Source organism: Pristis pectinata, chromosome 2, assembly GCF_009764475.1.
Source record: "Pristis pectinata isolate sPriPec2 chromosome 2, sPriPec2.1.pri, whole genome shotgun sequence".
Taxonomy (NCBI): domain Eukaryota; kingdom Metazoa; phylum Chordata; class Chondrichthyes; order Rhinopristiformes; family Pristidae; genus Pristis; species Pristis pectinata.
Genome location: NC_067406.1, coordinates 57,428,904 through 57,451,698, shown reverse-complemented (window position 1 = coordinate 57,451,698; position 22,795 = coordinate 57,428,904). Strand labels below are relative to the sequence as shown.

Here is a 22,795-nt window from a genome sequence, read left to right as displayed (position 1 = left end):
AACATCCTGAACATGCCAGTTTGAGTTGTACTCTACCTGGCTTTGAGCTCTCCAAACTCATTTCCACCAAGAGGAACTGTGCAACAACCCTCAGCTGCCATAAAGTCATCTCCCTCTTACATTTGATTTATTATGGTAAACATGCCATGATCCAAACTAATGGGGTCTAGAACAGTTCCCAAATCTTTCTCACCACAATGCTGCATTTGATTTCAAATAAATTTCCTAGAGAGTAAGGGTAACCTTCAAGACCAATAGGGAGCCACTCGTACGATAGTGGCTACATCCCAGAACAAAGTCACTTCATCATCAGTCATCAAGTGTTACAGAGGTTTACTTGCATGCGCAGAGGCAGAGCTCCAGGTTACTGCTGACTTGTCTACTGAAGCATCTAAAAATCCTTGCACAACATGCACAAGACACCTCTTTCACCAACCTGCTACAGCTGCACCATACTACAATTCAACAATAAGGGCTCATAGCAAAACCCTGGAAAACCAACTACTTCCCATATCTCAGAACCACCTCTCTCAAAGACAAATGATGAAATTAATTATCACACAGAAAAACCTACATAAAACAGGAGCATACCATCTAACAAACGATCTATTTGCACTGTCAGGCACCTCATTCCCCATCTAACAGTCAACAGTTCAAGCACTGGCCTCTGAACCCAAGTGGAAGCAGTTCATCCTCAATCTGGAGGGACTGCTTTAGTATACTATGACCATCTTGAAAAGTAACATTTGTAGATAGGAACACTGCCGACAGAGAAGTAAACTCTTGGCCAAATTCTTGCTGCAATTCCTGAACTTGAGAAAAATAGTCTGTTTGGCCCAAAAAAATGTTTTAATGCTCTATCAATCATGTGTTCCTACAAAACTGCTAGACATGCAATTCTTTCTACCCCTCAGGTTAATCAATATTTTCCAATGTTTTCCCATGTTGTAGATGCACTTGATTCAAAAATGCACTCTGTTCAAAAAGGCACTCAATGAAATAAAGTCCTCAGTTGAAATAAAGTCCTCAGTTGAAATAAAGTCCTCAGTTGAAATAAAGTCCTCAGTTGAAATAAAGTCCTCAGTTGAAATAAAGTCCTCAGTTGAAATAAAGTCCTCAGTTGAAATAAAGTCCTCAGTTGAAATAAAGTCCTCAGTTGAAATAAAGTCCTCAGTTGAAATAAAGTCCTCAGTTGAAATAAAGTCCTCAGTTGAAATAAAGTCCTCAGTTGAAATAAAGTCCTCAGTTGAAATAAAGTCCTCAGTTGAAATAAAGTCCTCAGTTGAAATAAAGTCCTCAGTTGAAATAAAGTCCTCAGTTGAAATAAAGTCCTCAGTTGAAATAAAGTCCTCAGTTGAAATAAAGTCCTCAGTTGAAATAAAGTCCTCAGTTGAAATAAAGTCCTCAGTTGAAATAAAGTCCTCAGTTGAAATAAAGTCCTCAGTTGAAATAAAGTCCTCAGTTGAAATAAAGTCCTCAGTTGAAATAAAGTCCTCAGTTGAAATAAAGTCCTCAGTTGCTGAGACTGACAAGTTACCTACTTGAACTCCTTGAAAGGACTGCAGTCTTCCAACTCATTGCCCATTTTCCCCCAGAACTTCTTTACATCCAATTATATATGCCTACCCAGCAGCAAATCAATGTTAAATAGACAATGACACCAATTGATTGCACACGATCAATCCCTCAGCTGCCTTCTACTACACTTTTCAGTCATCCAGCCACGTCGAACTGTGCTCATCATTGCCCAAAGTAACCCACACTGGTTTCCCTTCCTGCTGCCACATTTACTCTGTGCCAAGGATTCAATCCTCATTTCCAGACCATCTCCAGTTTTATATTTTGCAGCCCTGTGAAAGGGCAGCAGCTTCGATGGTTAAACAGACCAGAAGCTCACCATTACCTCCAACCACTCTACAATTGTCAGCTGCTCATCTTACACCCAACACAAGTGGAAGTTACCCCATATCGGCAAAATCTCAGCCCATTAGAAACCTGTCCCTTAGCAGTGAACACTAATGAACTCCTAGACAAGTTTAGCAAGTGAACTATCCTATTCACAATATCAGTGGTGTTACTTATAATTGGCTCCAACCTCATCTGTGCCACTTACACCCTTGCCTCAGCTCATTTGCAGACTCATCCTCCACATTTATAGGTGCAACTCCTGAACAGCTTTTTAAAAAAGTGACCATTCAGGAGCAGCATTAGCTGATCTGCAGCAAGGAAAGGTAGCCAACCAGCATCTGCTCTTGGTAAAGTAATTCATTTTTAACATCCTCAACTGGTTTTCACAGTATGGTCTCAGTCCCATCAGCCATGCACTACCTCCATTCCTCCAATTCCAACCTTAATTATACCACACTTTGACAGTGTTTTCAGTTGTCAAGCTCAGAATTTCCTTCTCCAAAGCCTCTCCTGCTTTTTGCCCCTTCCTTCTGCAGGGCACTGCCTAAAACACACACTTGGGCAAACTTTCTTGGAGGCTTCGAGGCAGGTGAACAAATTAGTATTTAATGTTGAGTGAGCAAACCATGAAAGGATTTCAGTATCACCAGTGTTAGGGAAATAAAAGCAAGCTAAATTTACCAAGCCTGATCAACCTGCAACTTCACCATTAGCATGTCAACTCCTGCCAAGTTTTGCCTGAAGTGCTTGGTGTATGCAAATCATTTGATTAAAAAGATCCAATTGTTATTTACTGCTGTTAACAGCGATGAATGCCATCTTACATTTGGAATGATTCAGAACCACTCTAACAGAACTGTGGGCTGTCAGCAGAAATGTATTCCCAAAGCTGGTAAACAACATGCGACCCTGACAATAACCATAAGAGTCAAACCATCTTTCTTTTTCATTCTGTGGCACTACATCTGCGTGAACATTCTGGAGATCTTCATTCACGGACACAATTGCACTATTTAAATTGGCTGCAAGAATGATTTCAGTTGAGTTATTTTGCAGTCATTCGTACAAGCAGCAAGTCAGAAAGGTGATGGAATACTTTTGCACTTACCCAGGTGCAGTCCTGACAATGCCAATGCCATTCAGGGAAGGCTGAGCACTCCATCATCCACCTCAAATTACTCCCATCACCACTGGGGCAACTTGGCCACATATACACTGCAGCCAGAGACCTCGCAATTCACCTCTTAAACTCAAGCTCTACCATAGACAACAGTAGGAAAGCACGAAAAATGCCATCTGCAAGGCCCAAGTCTTGCAGCATTCTGGTTTGGAAACTTTTCCTTCACAGGAAGGTGGTGATATTTCAGTTTCAATCTGAAATATTTAGCATAGCATCCAAATCAGTAAATTATTGAACCAAAATATGACTGTTTAAACATTTGCTTCTGCAAAATTCAAAATCTTGAAAAATCACCTTTCTATAGTCATGAGCATTCATTTTCCTCTCACAAGTAATGGTCTCTGGCTAAATTTTGCATTCTCTTATGCAAGCTAAAGAAAACAAGAATATCATACAACTCTTCTCAATCAACATCTGGATCAAATCAATTTATCTTCATCTCTAAAGGAGGAAGGTAAATTAGTTGATAACCTCATTGAACATGCTTAAACAATGGTTTGATCAGAGCTCCAGGGACTGAGCAGGCATGCCATTGAATGATACTAATTGCCTCATCCCCCAAAATGCAAATTGCTTTTATCAAAATCAGTCCTATTGTTTTAAGTACTTCTGCTGATCCAGCAACCATTTGCAATTTATCTCCCACGATTTTCCAGGTAGTGAGGGCTGTGGCTTGGAGCAAGAAACAGAGCTGTCTCTAGTGCCGAGCTCTAGTAACAATGGATCCAGGGGCAGTATTATGTTCTTCCTACCAGATGTGGGAGATCTGGGACATCAAGTCTCTCTGATAGCTACTGCACATCTGCGGGAGGTTCATCCAGCTGCAGCTCCTTACAGACCATGTTAGGGAACTGGAGCTGCAGTTGGATGACCTTTGGCTCATGCAGGAGGATGAGGTGATAGATAAAAGCTACAAGGAGGTAGCCACACCTAAATTGCAGGAGGCAGGTAGCTGGGTGACTGTCAGGAGAAGGGAATAGGTAGGTAGTGCAGAGTAACCGTGTTCTTTCCCTCAATAATAGGTATACCGCTGGGGGGGAAACAACCTACCAGGGGAAAGCTGCAGCGGTCAGACGGCTGGCTCTGTGGCTCAGGAGGGAAAGGGGGGTGAAGAGGAGAGCAATAGTGATAGGCGACTATAATTAGAGGAGCAGACACAAGATTCAGTGGATTTGAAAGACACTTGATGGTATGTTGCCTCCCAAGTGCCAAGGTCAGATGTCTCAGATCAGGTCCACAGCATTCTAAAAGGGAGAGGGTGAGCAGCCACAAATCATGGCACACATTGGTCCCAATGATGTAGGTAGGAAAGAGGAGGTCATCCTGAGAAGTGAATATGGGGAACAAGGTAGGAAGCTGAAAAGCAAGACCTCAAGGGTAGTAGTCTCTACATTTCTGCCTGTGCCAGTGAGAGTTAAAAATATGTTGATTTGGCAGATGAATATGTGGCTGAGCAGTTGGTGCAAGAGGCAGGGTTTCAGATTTGTGGATCATTGGGATCTCTTCTGGGGAAGGCATGACCTGTACAAAAGGGACAGGTTACACCTGAACTGGAGGGGGACCAATATCCTTGCAGGCAGGTTTGCTAGAGCTGTTGTGGAGGATTTAAAACTAGTTTGGCAGGGGGATGGGAACCTGAGTGATAGGTTAGAGGATTGGGCAGTTGGTGTACAAGTTCATGCAGCGTGTAGAGAGACTAAGGATAGGCATTTGATTGGGCAAAATTGCAGTTGGATGGGTTGAAGTGTGTGTCTATTTTAATGCAAGTATCATCAGGAATAAGGGTGATGAACTTAGAGCATGGGTCAGTACATGGAACTGCAACATTATGACTGTTATGGAGACTTGGCTGTCACAAGGCCAGGAATGGCTGCTGGATGTTCCGGGGTTCAGATGTTTCAAAAGGGACAGGGACAGGGGTAAAGGAGGTGGGGGAGTGGCACTGCTGATCAGGGACAGTGTCACAGCTGTAGAAAAGGAGGATGTCCTGGAGGGATCACCTTCTGAGTCAGTGTGGGTGGAAGTCAAAAACAGGAAGGGAGCGATTACACGTTTGCAAGTATCCTACAGAGCCCCCCCCCCCCGCAGCAACAAAGACACTGAGGAACAGATTGGGAAACAGATTTTGGGAAGGTGCAAAAACAACAGGGTTGTTATGGGTGATTTCAATCTCCCTAATATTGATTGGCACCTCCTTAGTGCAAAAGGTTTGGATGGGGCAGAATTTGTTAGGTATATCCAGGAAGGATTCTTGACACAATATGTAGACAGGCCAATTAGAGGATAGGCCATTCTGGATCTGGTACTAGGCAATGAACCTGGTCAGGTGTCAGATCTTGTTGGGTGAGCATTTTGGAGACAGTGACAACTCCCTGACCTTTACCCTTGCCTTGGAGAGGTATAGGAACAGATGGTATGGGGAAGAATTTAACTGGGGGAGGGGGAAATTATGATGCTGTTGGGCAGGAACACAGGAATGTAAATTGGGAGCAGATAAACAAGGGAAATACACAATGAAAATGTGGAGGGTGTTTTGAGATCACTTCCAGGGGGTTCTGGATAGGTTTGTCCCATTGAGGCAGGAAGAGGATGGTAGGGTGAAGGAACCATGGAGGACAAGAGATGTGGAATATCTAGTGAAGAGGAAGAAAGCAGCTTAAGGTTCAGGAAGCAATGATCAGACAGGGCTCTGGAGAATTACAAGGTAGCCAGGAAGGAGCTTCAGAATGGATTTAGGAGAGGTTAAGGGGGCATGAGAAGACCTTGGCCAGTAGGATTAGGGAAACCAAGGAATTCTACTTGTACGCAAAGAACAGGAGGATGACTAGTGTGAAGGTAGGACCGATTAGGGATAGAGGAGGAAACATGCCTGGAGTCAGAAGAGGTGGAGAAGGTCCTTAATGAATACTTTGCTTCAGTATTCACCTGTGAGAGAATTTGACATTTGTAAGCACAGCATAAAACAGGCTGATAAGCAAGAACATGTTGATGAGGATGTGCTGGAACTTTTTGAAAGATATTAGGATAGATAAGTTCCCAGAGCCAGACTGGATATATCCCAGGATACTATGGGAAGCGAGGGAAGAGATTTCTGAGCCCTTGGTAATGATCTTTGTTGCCTCACTGGCCACAGTAGCAGTACCAGATGATTGGAGGGTGGCAAATGTTGTTCCTTTGTTCAATAAAGGGAGTAGGAATAACCCTGGGAATTATAGATGAGTGAGTCTTACTTCAGTGGTGGGCAAATTATTGGAAAAGATTCTTAATGACAGGATTTATGAGCATTTGGAGAAGCATAGGCTGATTAGGGACAGTCAGCATGGCTTTGAGGGGCAGGTCATACCTCTGATTGAATTCTTTGAAGATGTGACAAAGCACCTTGATGAAGGTAGAGTAGTGGATGTAGCATACATGGATTTTAGTAAGGCATTTGATAAGGTTCCTCATGGAAGGCTTATTCAGAAAGTCAAGAGGCATGGGCTCCAGGGAAACTTGGCTGTGTGGATTCAGAATTGGCTTGCCCATCAGAAGGTGACTGTAGATAAAGTGTATTCTGCCTGGAGGACCTGTTCTGGGACCCCTGCTCTTTATGATTTTATAAATGATGATGTGGAAGGGTGAGTTAGTAAGTTTGCAGATGACACAAAGGTTGGCAGTGTTGTGGATAGTGTAGAAGGTTGCTGAAGGTTACAACAGGATATTGATAGAATGCAGAACTGGGCTGAGAAGTGGCAAATGGAGTTCAACCTGGAAAAGTGTGGAGTGATTCACTTTGAAAGATCAAATTTGAAGGCAGAATACAGGGTTAATAGCAGGAATCTTAGTGTGGAAGGACAAAGGGATCTTGGGGTCCACATCCATTGATCATTCAAGGTTGCCACGCAGGTCGATAAGGTTGTTAAGGTGGCATATTGTGTGTTAGCCTTCATTAGTCAGGGTATTGAGTTCAAGAGCTGCGAGGTAATGTTGCAGCTCTATGAAACCCTGGTTAGACCACACTTGGAGTATTGTGTTCAGTTCTGGTTGCCTCATTATAGGAAGGATATGGAAGCTTTAGAGGGTGCAGAGATGATTTACCAGGATGTTACCTGGATTGGAGAGCACGTCTTAGGAGGATAAGTTGAGTATGCTAGGGCTTTTCTTTGTGCGAAGGAGGATGAGAGGTGACTTGATAGAGGTGTACAAGATAAAGAAGCATAGAGTGAGTGGACAGCCAGAGACTCTTCTCTCCCCCCCCCCCCGGCAGAAGTGACTAACACAAGGGGCATAATTTTTTTGTTTTAAGGTGATTGGAGGAAAGTACAGTGGATATCAGAGGTAAGTATTTTTTTAAAAAAAGCAGTGGTAGGTATATGAAACACACTGCCAGGGGTTCTGGTAGAGGCAGATACATTAGGGACATTTAAGAGACTCTTAGACAGGCACATGGATGATAGAAAAAAAATGGAGCAGTATGCAGGAGGGAACGGTTAGATTGATCTCCAAGTAGGCCAAAAGGTCAGCACAACATCATGGGCCGAAGGGCCAATACTGTGCTGTAATGTTCCACGTTCTAAGATTTTGGAAATTAACATCCTCACCATGTCGACAAAAACATCAACATTTCCATAGTGTTTATGCCATTTTCATTTTTCTCCAGGTCTGAGTCAGGCAATTCTACTTTCAATTAACCAAAAAGAAAAATCTATCGCAAAAGCAATCCTGGATACATTTTGAAAAAGCTTCACAATTAAACCAAATACAAGTAGTGATTTTCAATCTTCCCAAAGATAACAGATTATTCCCTTTATTTTTCAGCTTTACCTGCATACTTCCAATAGTTTCCCCACTGGTTGACACAAATAACACTTCCCTCTCAAAAATTCAATCACAGGATGTTCATGGCAAGGTCAGCATTTGCCCATCTGTGTTCTGAAGTGGTCTAGCAAGTCATTTAGTTCAAGGACAGTTAAGAATCAGTTGTATTCCTGTGCATTTCCAGCCACATAGGGTAGGATAGATCAACTTACTCCAATAAGGATCTATATTTTTAATTTAATGCCACATTTGTCAATATTAGCATTTTAATTCAATTTCAACTTGACAGCAGTCATGAAAGGATTAAAGCAAAGGTCATTGACTAATAACCCATTAGCCCATGTCAAGTCTTCAGGAATGCTACATCTGTTAGAGCTACTATAATCATAATCAAGATTTCAGCAGTAAAGTTACTTGGCTAGGAGCCAGTAGCCCAAACCAATGATCAGTAAACACTAGTCTGAATACTACTTCATCAGATGGGGAATTTAAATACATTAATTAAATGAGGTATTTTCTGTATATACCAGATTATATTGAAGATGAGGCTGAAGTGTCATGGAAGGATCTGAAAACAGCACAGTACAGGCCATTCAGCTCTCAATGTTGTGCTGATCCATATAAACCTACTCCATGATCAGTCTAACCCTTCCCTCCTACACAGTCCATAACACTCCATTCTTTTTACATCCATGTGCCTATCTGTCTCTTAAATGTCCCTACTGCATCAGCCTCTACCACCACCCCGACAGTCCATTCCAGGCACCCAACACTTTAAAAAAAACCTTCCTCCACTCACCTTATATGGACATAATCTGGTATTGGCCATTGGAATAAAAAGGTGCTGGCTGTCCAATCCATCTATGCCTCTTAAGCTGTATACACTTCTGTCAAGTCATCCTCCTTCATTCCAAAGAGAAAAGCCCTAGCTTGCGCAACCTTTCCTCATAAGATGTTCTCTAATCCAGGCAGCATCCCGGTAAATCTCCTCTGCACCCTCTCCAAAGCATCCACATCCTTCCTATAATGTAACCAGAACTGAACACAATACTCCAAGTGTGGTCTAACCATGTGTTATAGAGCTGCAACATTACCTCACAGATCTTGAACGCAATTCCCTGACTAATGAAAGCCAGCACACCATATGCCTTCTTAACAACCCTATCAACTTGTGCAACTCTGAGAGATCGATGGACTTGGACCCCAAGATCCCTGTTCCTCCACACTGCTCAGAATCCTGCCATTAACCTTGTAGTCCACCTTCAAGTTAGTTCTTCCAAAGTGTATCATTTCTCACTTTCCTGGATTGAACTCCACCTGCCACTTCTCTGCCCAACTCTGCATCCTGTCTATATCCCATTGTAAATTCCAGCAACCTTCTACGCTATCTGCAAACTTACTAACCCACCCTTCCACATCCTCATCCAAGTCATTTATAAGAATCACAAAGAGCAGGGGTCCCAGAACAGGTCCCTGCGGAACACCACTGGTCACTGACCTCCAGGCAGAATACACTATCTACTACCCTCTGCGGACAGGAGAATTCAGAATCCACGCAGCCAGGTTTCCATGGATCCCATGCCTCATGACTTCTTGGATGAGCCTACCACAGGGAACCTCGTCAGACACTACTAAAATCCATATACACCACATCTGCTGCTCTACTGCAGTCCATCCTCCAAACATCAACTCCTAACTACCAACTGAAATGGCCAAGCCAGGCTACAGTTAGGAATGGACAAGGGCAGTATTTTTGTCAACACCATCCATATTCCATTGTAAAAATCCAAACCCATGCACTTTCTACATTTGCAAACGTCAGAATCTTGCAAAAATAACTTTTGCAGCTTTCTTCCATGCCTAAAATGGCTTGCTTTCCACAGGATTGACGTCCTAACAGGTGTTATCTCACCAAAACCAGCAACTACCTTTACTGTCATAGTTTAATCAATAATCCCTTGTCACATTGTTTTAAATCTTCCCTTCTTCCTTGGTTTTCACCCAGGCAGCCTGGATTCGACTCCTGGTATGGGAAGCAGCTTTGGCAGCACGATGGTGTAACAGTTAGCGTAATGCTATTGAAGCGCCAGCAACCCAGGTTGAATTCCTGCTGCTGACTGCAAGGAGTTTGTATGTTCTCCCTGTGTCTGTGTGGGTTTCCTCCAGGTGCTCCAGTTTCCTCTCACATTCCAAAGACGTACAGGTTAAGAGCTGTGGGCATGCTATGTTGGTGGAAGAGTGGTAACACTTGCAGGCTGCCCCCAGCACATTCTTAGTAACACAAAAAGATGAATTTCACTGTATTTTGATATACATGTGACTAATAAATAATTATCTAACAGGACCACTAATAATTGTCAGAAAAGTTTGAGTTGAACTTCAATTAACCAAATTAATGCACACTTCAATTCAAACATACAGTAAAACTTTTCAAATGATGCCACCTACAGTTGCGATTGCTCACAACAGAAAAATTAACAAAGGAAGAGCTCACCATTTAGTAAAAGGCTTACATTTCAAGGTGCATGGCAACAACCGTTAACACTTACTTCTTCAGTGGCGCGAGTCTTCTCCAATGTAGCCTTGGAAACTGGAACATTATAACCAACTCCACGATCTGTTGCACCTGCCAAACTTGTACATCTGGCTCTTGGTTTTTCAACAACAGGAGCATCATGCTTTGCAAGATTTGCTCTCTCCCTTCCATCATAGTGAAAAGTTTTATTAAGTTCATGAGCTGTGCTTGCAGAGGAAAGTGATGGCTTTGAGTAGTGCAATGAGTTGTGTACTTGACTTGATGCTCCATCAATTAAAGTCAATTTTGAAGCTGTTGGGGTTTGAGCACTCTTACAACTACATTTTGAGATCTTTTCTCCAGTCAAAATTGGTTGCTTGTTTGTGGGAAGAGTTTTCTTAAAACCAAGACTCTGCAATTTCAAGACTGCTGACTTTGGTTCAGATGCTGATTTTGAAAGCTGATCCTTATTCAAGGCTTCAGGTGAAGATTGAGAACCTGGAGTCCAAGGTGATGCGATGGAACAGATGGATTTTGGAATATTTTTTGATGAACCCTCTGATGAAGGGGGGACATTTTTTGGTGGCAAATTCATCTGAATTCTAGATACAACTTTAGGTTTGACATAATTAAAATTAGGCTTGGGGTAACATTTTATCTCCACTTTAGTCAATTTTGCTTTCATATTTGCATTATGTTTTACTTTCCCACAATGCTTCTGTATTGGGTCCCTTGCATTTGGCTGCAACTGCAAGTTAGTTGGAGACTCTCCTGCAGTTGTCGAACCACTCCTCCTAACACTTCTCCCAGTTGGATTCAGAAATGGGGAGCTGAAAAAAGCTGTTGTGGACTCTGGTAAAGGGGTTGATGTTTGAGAATATGAACTTCCATCTTCATGAATTGTTGTATTTGAAATTAAAAACGTTTCTTCAGTTACATCCCCTGCTTGTGGTGCACATTCCTGTGCATCAGCATTCCAACTGATAGTTTCACATGCAGATTTTGCATTATTTGTTTCCTGCAACACTATAAAAGTGGCATTCATTGCAGGGTCAGCTGGCTTTCTACAAGCTTCAACTTCATGCCTTTCAGCTGTAGCCATTCTCATTGGTTTCTTGCTGTCGACGTCACAGCTTTGTTCATTTGCAGCTACCGACTGCTCATCTACCATTTCTTTTGATTGATATTTCATATATTGGTCATCAGTGGTACTGCTTATACCACGATCTACTCTCTCCATGCAGTTCTGATTAGGATTTTGGCAAGGGCTGAGAGAGAATCCAGTACTCTGACTTAATTCTGTTTGACAATGCACTTGCTCTCCTTCATCTACGACTTGTTGCCGATTTGATAGCCCTTCAAGAGTGTCTTTGGAATTAAAGGTGACTTCTATTGGCAGTTGATGAGTAGTTAGCACATCATCCATCAGCTCACTTTCACCTGCAGATTCGAAGACATCCAGCGACTGATCTGACACAATTGGATCATATGAACTATTAGAAAATACTGATGATTCAAGGACAGCCACACTCAATTCATGCTCAGTGCTGCCAAGACTAACACCTTTCATTTCCAACTCTGTTTCACAAGGCAATATTGAATATTCTAAATTTTCCATGGGCTTTTTAATTCCTATACTTTTATCAATGGTATTACCAACTGTATCAAAGTTCGAGCTGTTACCTGAAACATGCTCTGCTTTCTGAAGATATGCTTCATTTGTAACACAAGAGTTTAACTTTTGCACAATATCTGTAGCATGATTTCCACCAAGGGGTTCAACGCAAGGTAGCTTGCTTTTGATGGAGTTACTCAATTTGCGTGTTTGCGTACACCAGCCAGGATCTGTTATTGTAGCAGAGCTCTCAGAGTTGCAACTCAAATTTGCTGTCATGTACTGATCTGAAGAGCTACTTTGAGAATTAGTAACTCCATCACAGAGATGGTCTTCAGCCACTTCTAATTCAAGTCTAGCTTTATCCTGGAGCCCACAGGCTTTTTGGTCTGATAAGATTGCCCCGACATTGTTATTACATGGAAACATTTGCATATCTGAGATCATACAGTTTTCAATAGTCAACTTGGTTGCAACATGGAGTGTTTCAGGAGCTATTTGTGCACTAGAGCAATGTTTGTTGCCATTTGCGTCACTGATCAAAACAGGCCGATGAGAACCATGTATTGTATTGTGCAAAGATTCCTCCATCCCATTGCAGTTGTTGGCATGCAAGCTCATTTCAAATATTTCCAATTAGAGTCCTTCAGAACATTGATCTGACATTAGCAACAGTACATAATTACTTTCAAGAAACAAGATCAGGAAAGGATAAGTTCTTCCAAAATTGAATGTTGATTGTTCAAGCAAATGTACTTTATCTGGAACTGAACAGAGAACAAAAGTCAGGTTTACTGCATATCCAACACATAACTGTCTCACTGGATTTTGCAATTGTGGAGGCTTTTTGGACAATTCCAAGTCACAATGCAATGTTTTTGGTGGAACTGGACCAAAATTGAGGCAATCTTGCAGTAATTAATCCAGTGTTGAATTCTGCCAGAGAATAAAATTAAACACATCTTAAAAAACCACTCCCAGAACACAGTTCAAGTTTAGATTTTTTCTTCTTATACAAGGCTTAATGTCTGTATCATAGAGTATGAAAAAGGAGAGCCTTTTGAGCCACCACATCCATGACAGATATGTACCTAGTTTCATTTTCCAGCACTCAGCAGAGTCATCTAAATAATTATGATTAAGCCCTAGTGATTATAGCATGACAATACTGCTTACCTATTCTCTTGTAAATTTAGACCCAAATTCAGATTAATATAGATATTATTGTTTAACCAATATGGGTTACTATAGAAAAGGGAAGTGTTTGACTCACAGCAAAATAGTCCTACAGACAGTTCTTAGCAACAGTATCCTTGCATAACCTGTGGACTGCTTAAGGATCACAGATGTCTACTGCCATATTAGGTTAAAAACAAACAAACAATCAAACTCAGATTTTGTGATTTTAGTTTTAACTTCTGCAATGTCAATATAGAAAGCACTGCACTATGCAATGATTCCTACTCTGAGCTTTCATTAAATAAAAATATCATGAAATAAATAAGCATTTTTCCTATTGATCGGGAATACACTTCAATTGAACTAGTGCAAATTAACCCCAGAAATTCTAATTTGACCATTTCATGGGCTAGTAAGTCACTTCTCAAGTGGATAATTGGCAAATTCTCTATTTAAACTAAAACATTTCTCCTTAAAAATATCAGAAGGCTCAGCAGGTTACTACATGCATTCTTCTGTACTCACACATGTTCTATTTTGAGACCAATCTAGATAGATATTAACTGAAGTCATCCTTTAATGTGCAATATACTTTTGATTTTACTGCAGAAAAACTATACATTTCTAAAAATTTGGTTCGGTCTTTGATTACAATGAAGATGTGCCAAACCACTGTCCAAGTGAAAGATTTATCCAAGTTCAAGCTAGCGAATTGTCAGGTCACAGGTTCTGAAACCTGAAAATAAAACTGCATTTAGCGTTACTTTGAATATATAATGGAGTTCCATTAAGTTTAAATTTAAACAGATTCAAAGAATGCACATCAACCATTCTCATGCACCAAGTGCTTTTTAAAAAAAGGTTGTCCTCCAAACAGAGTGAAAGTAAAATATGGGAAGAAAAGCAACTTTGCTCCTTGCATTCTTTTTGCTAGATGACAGAGACCACTCCAAAATGTAATGATATGGAATTTGCAGGCAGCATCAACTATTTCTGTTTCCCCACATTCCAAATTTTCCTAATTGCAGTGATCCAGGACACAAGTTCCTCTTTGGCTAGCCTAGTGCATGAGTGAGTCTTGGGATGCTTCCCATGAAAGCTCCAGAGAGACCCACAAGTTAACTACTAACATCTAAAATGAACAATCAGGATCATCATATTCTTTTCAGATTAAGGGCATCATTCTAGCATCCGAACATTTATAGGGACCCAAGCAGTTGCTGGAGCTCATACAGTAGCTAGCAAGCCCAGTGCAGTTTTATACAGGAGTTAGAGGGCCAAGGGGGTACAGGTGGGATGAGCAAGGCCAGAGATAGCAATCTGCTACAAATGTTTTAACTTGATCTACAAAACAAACTGAAATTTTCCTTAATTCTGAGGACTGAGTAAGATGAACTTTTGTAGATTTCATAATGAAACCATGGAGCAGCCCCAGTGAACATCAATTCCAATAACAGACTAGAATTAAGATTAGATCAGTCAAACTGCAAGGATCAAAATTTCTTACTGTTCTTTTAAAGTTTGGGATTAGCACCATGCACTTAATTGTGAGTGGGAAAAAGAATCAAACTACAGGCATTATTTCATTAGCACCATTTGCCAAATGTTCATGCTTCCCTCCCAAGTTATTCGCCTGCTTGAACCATCTGCATCTTTTCTGTGCTTACCTTTCCTTCTGTCCCACCTTAAAATTCCAAAATAGTAGAAACACAAATTCCACTAGGAGTCTGACTGGTGAGAGACTTGTGCATTTATGGAGCAACTGCCACTTCAAAATCCAATTATTTCGCCTTATTAAACGGCACTCCTTATTTGCATTCATCTGATAACATATCCTTTTACTTCACACTTGTACAGCATCATGAATTCATTAACAGCTATACAATTATCCAAAACATCCTCTTACATTGAATGCTGAAGGTGGAAAAGTAATCAATAGTACTGTTTAGCAATGCAAGGTTGACAGCAATTTCTTGTCTACATAATTGACAGGAACTCGTCATTTATCAGTGATGATTCAATATTAGAATGTCTCAGCATGGCTTTTGACCATCAAGTTTTTCCTACTTCCTGGTTTCTCTCTCCTCCACCACACCCCCCCCCCCCCAACAATTAAGAGTGAATCATTCATTCTCAACATACATTCCTCCAAGCTCAATCAGAACAAGTTAGTAGCCACCAAAGTCAAAGTCAACCCAAGAGCTCAATTCCTTTTGCCTTTGCAATTTGTTCTAAACCACTAGCTGAAAAGAGGGAGCAGCCCAACCAAAATATCCTTGGCTATCCTCTGATGGCTTACACATTCATACTCTCAGATTAAAACAGCTGCCTTAGCATTCAATTGAATTCTCCTGCATTACTTTCCAAACTAGAATGCTTTCTATACCCCTAATCTTTGACCCTCTTACCTTAGCTATCACAATATAACAAACTACCCTCAATCACAACTAGTTCTGCTTCTTTAAGGTTGTTTCTCCCTCCATAAATTCAGCACAACCTGAATACAAACAGCCCCTATGTTACAGACATTAGGGTTACAGAAAACCACATTTACAGAATTCACAAATCACTACCCAAAAATTTGAGATACTGAATCAAATTCACTCATGGAATTTGTGAAAATAAATCCTTTCATCTTGCATTACTTGACACTTTTTTTATATATACAAAATAAACTTTATTCATAAAAGAAACTATATACAATAACAAAAACTGTTCAAACCTTTACATTCGTGTACTGTTCAATTCTTAGTGTTACCTTTTTATATATAAAAACAGCACCGATGCCACACGTGTGGCTCCCTGGGGTGATACCCCAATCCCATATTTACAACATTCGAGCAGCTTCCTCGCCTGACCCCGCCCCTCCTTCTCCTGTGGCAGAAGAACCCTAAACTGTCGTCCTTCCCCACCGAGCCCTCGCGCTGGCTGCACCCAGCTTCAGAGCGTCCCTCAGCACGTACTCCTGCAGCCTGGAATATGCCAGTCAGCAGCATTCCCCTACGGACATCTCGCAGTGCTGGGAGACCAACAATTTTCGGGCAGACCAAAGGGCGTCTTTCACCGAGTTGATGACCTTCCAGCAGCAGTTGATGTCCGTCTCTGTGTGTGTCCCCGAGAACAGCCCGTAGATCAGAGAATCCTCTGTTACGCTGCTGCTGGGGATGAAATGTGACAAAGACCCCTGCATCTTTCGCCACACCCTCCTCGCAAACCCACAGCCCGCAAAGAGGTGGGCGACCGTCTCGTCCCCGGCGCAGTCCTCCCGGGGGCAGCGCGCGCTGGGGGTGATGCCCCAACCATGCAGGATGGATCTTACTGGGAGTGACCCTCTCACCGCCAGCCAAGCGAGGTCTTGGTGCTTGTTGGTGAGTTCTGGCGACGAGGCATTCTGCCAGATGGTCTGGACAGTCTGCTCAGGGAACCACCCCACAGTGTCCATCAAGTCCTTCTGTTGCAGTGTCTGCAGGATGTTCCGTGCTGACCACTTCCTGGTGGACTTATGGTCCAAGGGATTGGTCCGGAAGAACTTTTCCACGAAGGACAGGTAGTGCGGCAACATCCAGCTGACTGGGACGCCGTGTGGCCACGGGGCCAGGCCCATCCTTCGCAACAGCTGGGACAGGTAGAACCTCGGTACGTAGTGACACTTGGTGCCCACGTAGTTGGGTTCCACGCAGAGCCTGATGCAGCCACAGACAAAGGTGGTCATCAGGATGAGGGCGACATTGGGGACACCTTTACCCCCATTGTCCAGGGACTTGTGCACGGTGACCCGTCAGACCCGCTCCATCTTGGATCCCCAGACAAACCGGAAAACAGCGCGGGTGATCTCCAAGCCGGAGGAGCGAGGAACAGGCCACACCTGCGCCAAGTATAGCAGCCCTGAGAGCACCTCACACCTGATGACCAGGTTCTTCCCAGTTACCGATAGGGAGCGCCGTTCCCACAGTCCCAGTTTCTGCTTCACCTTCCCAATCCGCTCCCGCCAATTTTTGTTGCACGCCCCAACCCCTCCGAACCAGATCCCCAGCACCTTCAGATAGTCAGGCCTGACGGTGAAGGGGACGTTGGATTGGTCGGGCCACTTGCCGAACAGCATGGCCTCGCTCTTCACGCGGTTGACTCTGGCCCCTGATGCCAACTCAAACTGGTCGCAGATGCTGATCAATCTGCCGACTGACCTTGGGTCTGAGCAGAAGACGACAATGTTGTCCATGTACAGGGAGGTTTTCACCTGGGTGCCCCCACTGCCTGGCAACGTCACCCCTGATGCTCTTGTCCTTCCTGATGGATTTGGCAAAGGGTTCTATACAGCACACAAACAAGACGGGAGAGAGGGCAGCCCTGCCTGACTCCAGACTTGATGGGGAAGCTGTCTGTTTCTCACCCATTGATTTGGACTGCGCTACGGATGTCCGTGTAGAGCAGTTGGATCCAATTCCTGATTCCCTCCCCAAAGCCCATTTTGGAGAGCACGTCCAACATGTACGTGTGTGATATCCTGTCGAAGACCTTCTCCTAGTCCAAGCTGACCAGGCAGGTGTCCACCCCTCTGTCCCGCACGTAGGCGATCGTATCTCTGAGCAGCACAAGGCTGTCAAAGATCTTCCTGCCAGGTACAGCACAGGTTTGGTCCGGGTGGATCACCTGTCCCAGAGCAGACTCGACCCTGTTGGCGATGGCCTTGGACAGGATCTTATAATCCACATTCAACAGTGAGATGGGTCTCCAATTCCTGATGTCCTCCCTCTCCCCCTTCTGCTTGTAGATGAGGGTAATGGTACCCTTCCTCATGGACTCTGACATGTTGCCAGCTCGAAGCATAGCATTGTACACTTCCAGCAGGTCAGGGCCCATCCAGTCCCAGAGCGCCGAATACAACTCCGCCGGTAAGCCGTCGCTTCCGGGTTTTACTCGACTCAAAGGAACGGATGGAGCCAGTCAACTCCTCCAGGGTCAGTGGTTGGTCTAGACTCTCCCGCTTACTGTCCTCTAAGACCTTTGTGATAGAGGACAGGAAGTTCTGGGAGGCTGTGCTGTCTGTGGCCTTCGTGTCGTACAGACTGGCATAGAAGGATCTGCAGATCCTTGATATGTCCGTCTGCGAGGATGTTACTGAGCCGTCCTCTTCCTTAAGGCTGTGGATCACAGAGCTCCCCGTGCGCCTTTTGGAAGAAGAAACGTGAGCACGTCTCATCCTGTTCCACCGAGCGCACCCTGGATCGGAAGATAATCTTGGAGGATTCAGAGGCGTGGAGCTGGGCTTGCCGGCTCTTCACCTCTCGGAGCGCCTCCCTCACATCCACCCCCCTCGACTGCAGTAGGAGGAGTTGCTGCAAGTCTGTCTGGAGCTGGCACAGCTCCCTGACTCTGTCTTGCTTTCTGGACCCCCCGTGGATGAAGAACCTCTTGATGTTCTCCTTTGTCGCTTCCCACCAGTGAACAGGAGAGTCGAAGAGGGGTTTCACGGTTCTCCAACCTGCATAATCCCTCTTTAGTTTCTCAATGCTCTCTGGGGTCAGCAGCTTCACATTCAACTTCCACGTCCCCCTGCCTGCCTGCCTTCTGGTCCTCCTGTAGGTGACAGGAGGCCCGAAGGAGACGACGATCAGAGAAGAACACTGGCGTGACGTCAGTGGATCTGACCGTGATTGGCTCCGACACGAACAGGAAGTAGATCCGGGACCGGGCTGAGCTGTCCAACCTCGACCAGGTGTGTTGCAGCTGTGCTCTGCCCGCAGGGGTGCTGAAGGCATCGCGCAACTTGGCATCCTTTACCGTTTCCATCAGGAGTCTGGAGGTGCTGTCCAGTCTGTTGTCAGCACTGCTGGATCGTCCAGCCGCATCGACATGCCCAGATGACGTGGCTTTGTGCTACCAAAAAAAAAAATCACAATATGGCTCGTTTTCTAGAACTCACCCCCCCCCCTCAGTAACGTGGTTACCTGTATTTTCATCATTTTCTTTTTATTGCTGATTTCCAGTTGCTTTTTTTTTTGCTTTGATTAAGATTACATCTCCAATATACTCATTCATTTACTGCCTTCAAAATAGCACATTGCGAACTCTGATTGCAAATCCCACCATAGATTTACCCATTGCGTACTCCAATTGCAAATCCCACCATAGCTTTACCCAATCACTTCAAACACTATCTAAATCTTCTTAAACCTCTCGTTCCTGATCTTTTTCTCCTTTACCTACAGGGGATAGAGCCTTCATTCCCACCCACCCTCATCACCCCCTTACCACAGTCTCTCTGATCCTTAAAAATCAATTCTTTAGCCACTATTTCCACCAAATCCAGAAATTTGCCATTTGGGCAAAGGTATCATCATCTCCCATAGCACTGCAAACCAGTATGAATAGTGTTCAGAAGAAATGAATTTTTGAGCAGAATATTTAACTAAATGACTGCTTTGCATATTTGAAACCAGATACTGAGTATAGCAGCCATCTTTTTCCAATAGAACACAGTAACCAATAATGAATTGTGGAAAACTTATAAACAAAGCATAAAGACTGTCCAAGATTGCAAATGAATGACAGGTTAACAAATATACCAACACTTAATTTAGTCCAAATGTTCCTATCCTAGTACTGTGCATGTATTTGGCTATTAAATGCCAATGGACTGATTTCTTCAAATACACTCACCCATTGAATAAATACTAGACCAAAATTCTTACAAGTATGGATGACACCTCTTGCTGCTTGTGAATAAGGCTGTTCGAACATTGCTCGAAATGGTAAATCCACTGAAGAAATAGGAGATACCAAACCTTACAGATTTTGCACTTCTGCAAGACAATTGATTTTATTGGAGTCACATTTCAGCTACTCTTACTGAACATGACCCTAATCAGTTTAGTTTTCCCTCAGATTCAAATCTGACAAAGTATTATTGATGCAGCCTAACAATGAGCATGCAAGACTAATAGGCTCCCATTTCTCTCTAGAGGTCATGTATTAAAATCACCAAAAAGGAAGGACATGAACCCATTTTCAAGCTGTATATATTGCAGGAATCAGATTGGAGTACTGTCATGTATTTGCATCTGAGCCAATTTACCCCAACAAGTTTAGCAACCTCATAATTTAGCCATTTGCATCTCAATTCTTATGAACCCTGTTGAATTCAGTTACTCCTTCCCCAAATTAAAAGCATAACCAAATCATGATAAGTAGTTTGGATACCTGACTGCATTCATTCACTGTAAAATAAACCAATTATCTTTAATATAAAAATTGGAGCCTTGAGCTTGGCTGCAATTCATTAATGCAAATCCTATATGCTGAGTACATCAAGGTCAAAGTAGAGTTTATTGTCATATGCACAAGTACATGCATGCACAGGTGCAATGAAAAAACTTACTTGCAGCAGCATCACAGGATCATACAAGCAGCATTCACAAGAAAAAAAACAAATTCTTGTGTACGTGCACTATATTGAGCATGTGCACTATATCTAATGTTTAAAAGGCACACAGATAACTGCATCCAATACAAAAAGATTTTTCATCCGGTAAACAGAGCTCAATTATTTGCAATAAAGAGACTAGTATCCAGAACCAGCAATTAAATTGTGAAGTGAGCAGGCCCAAGTGAAAAGACTTCAGATTACACCTGTCACATCATCACAATAGCAGCCAATTTTCCGGCAATTTCATACCAAATGTAGTCTGCAGCTGGAAAAAGGTGATGCAAAGATATTTAAGTACCCATATTCCTTAACTTTCAGTCACTTACAGCACAAGGCTACATACAACATAATCTGATCAAATCTTAAACATCCATCACAGGTAGACGAGGCTTTTGGAGCACTGGCCTTCATCAATCAGGGCACCAAGTATTGAAATTGGGATGTTAGGTTGCATTTGTACAAGATGTTGTTGAAGCTACATTTGGAATATTGTGTTCAATTTGGGTCACCCTGCTGTAGGGAAGATGCCATTAAACTGAAAAGAGTTAAGAGATATACGAGTATATTGCCAGGACCTGAGGGACTGAGTTATGGAGAGAAGATGAGCAGGTTGGGACTTTATTCATGGGAATCCAGGTAAATGAGGGGTGATCTTAGAGGTGTACAAAATCATGAGGGACATAGATTGGGTCAATGTGCACAGTCTCCCCTTCCTTCTCATGATAAATGCAAGAGGCCATACAGTCCTCAAGGCCTTTTCTGGAATTTTTAATTAATGGTTTACTGTCTGTTCTCAACATATTCCTACCCTATTCCCATTATCTTTGAGGTCTGTCCTCCAAATTATCTTTGAAATTATTCTATGATTGCATCAGCTCACTGTGGTAGCAAATCAGTGATTCAAAAATCAATCCTTTATTCTTGCAAATATCTTGTACTCAATACCATCTCATGTCAAATGCACTAAGTTTCTTGCACCACCCTGTTGAAATCCAAATACACACCATGCACTGGCAGTCCTCTATTCACTTCCAAGTTATATCCTCATAAGAGTTCCAATTAATACATTATATATTAGTTCCTGTTCATAAAACCATGTTGCTTCTGCTTAAGAACTTTAAGTGTTCAAACACAACTGCTTTTATAATGAATTCCAGATTTCACCTGACTGACATTTAACCAACAAGCCGATTGTTTGCTGCTTTTTTTTTGGTTTTTGCAATTTTCCCATCCATTGGGATCTTGCCCAGAAATTGCTTGTTTCTATAATTCTCAATCCTCAGGTTTACAATCACAAGATGCAAACCAAATCATTAAACTAGCTGTCAGTGAATCCTTTTACTTGGAGTCTGTTTTCAGCAGAATACTGTTTAGACACATCTTTATCACCTTGTGATCATTCTTCCACAAAGGATCATTTACTTTGAGGCTTCTAATAAATGTTGTCCCACAACACACAAGCAGAACTATAGTACTCTGATCCCTGGCTGGGTCTGCAATACATTTCTTCAAGTAAACAAATTTCAATACAATCCATAGTTTCTTTTCCTGAAGATCAGCAAATTCTCTGATTGTCCAACCATATAGCTACTGTTCATGAGCCTTAAGCCTACTCCCCTTTGTTAATTCATCTTTCATTTCCTGATTTATTGAGCCAAGATCCCATGTGCTGATCTTGTCGTTCCACTGTTATCCTACCCTCCTCTTCCATTCATGTAAAAATTTAGTATTTAGTCTTTGTCCTCTTGCAATGAAGATGAATTGTAATTAGATCAAAGCCATTTTGCTGGTACTACCATTTCAAGTGCAAATATTCATGGTAGTAATGGATGGATTTGCTGCTTGTAGCCATCACCATTTATCCTTGCTTTTTGCAGTTGCACTACTATTATACAATTTATCTATACTTCTGTTAACTGCTCCATTACTTCACTTTCACCTTCAGAGCCCTTAAAGTTACAGCTACCTGACTAAGCTTTGGATATCCTTGAAAATCTTGGGCTATTTGAAACACTTGCCTGTATCAGAAAGACACTAGTCCACCATCAGATTTCTGAACAGTCCATGAACACCACCACTTATTTCCTTTGCACTATTTTGTAATTTGTATCTTGCACAGTACTGCTGCAAAACAAATTTCATGACACAGTGATAATAAACCAGATTCTGATTGTA

General features: G+C 42.5%; 1 protein-coding gene across 3 annotated transcripts in view; it reads right to left on the bottom strand.

Moving 5' to 3' along the window:
• Positions 1-22,795, bottom strand: part of mtus1b (microtubule associated tumor suppressor 1b) — a 123,317-nt gene that overhangs the window by 81,718 nt on the left and 18,804 nt on the right. For all 3 annotated transcript variants that reach the window (XM_052009340.1, XM_052009346.1, XM_052009334.1), the window contains exon 2: positions 10,435-12,782. In XM_052009340.1, the coding sequence (XP_051865300.1) occupies positions 10,435-12,636 (2,202 nt within the window). In that variant the 5' untranslated portion in view covers positions 12,637-12,782. The remainder of the gene's footprint in view (positions 1-10,434; positions 12,783-22,795) is intronic.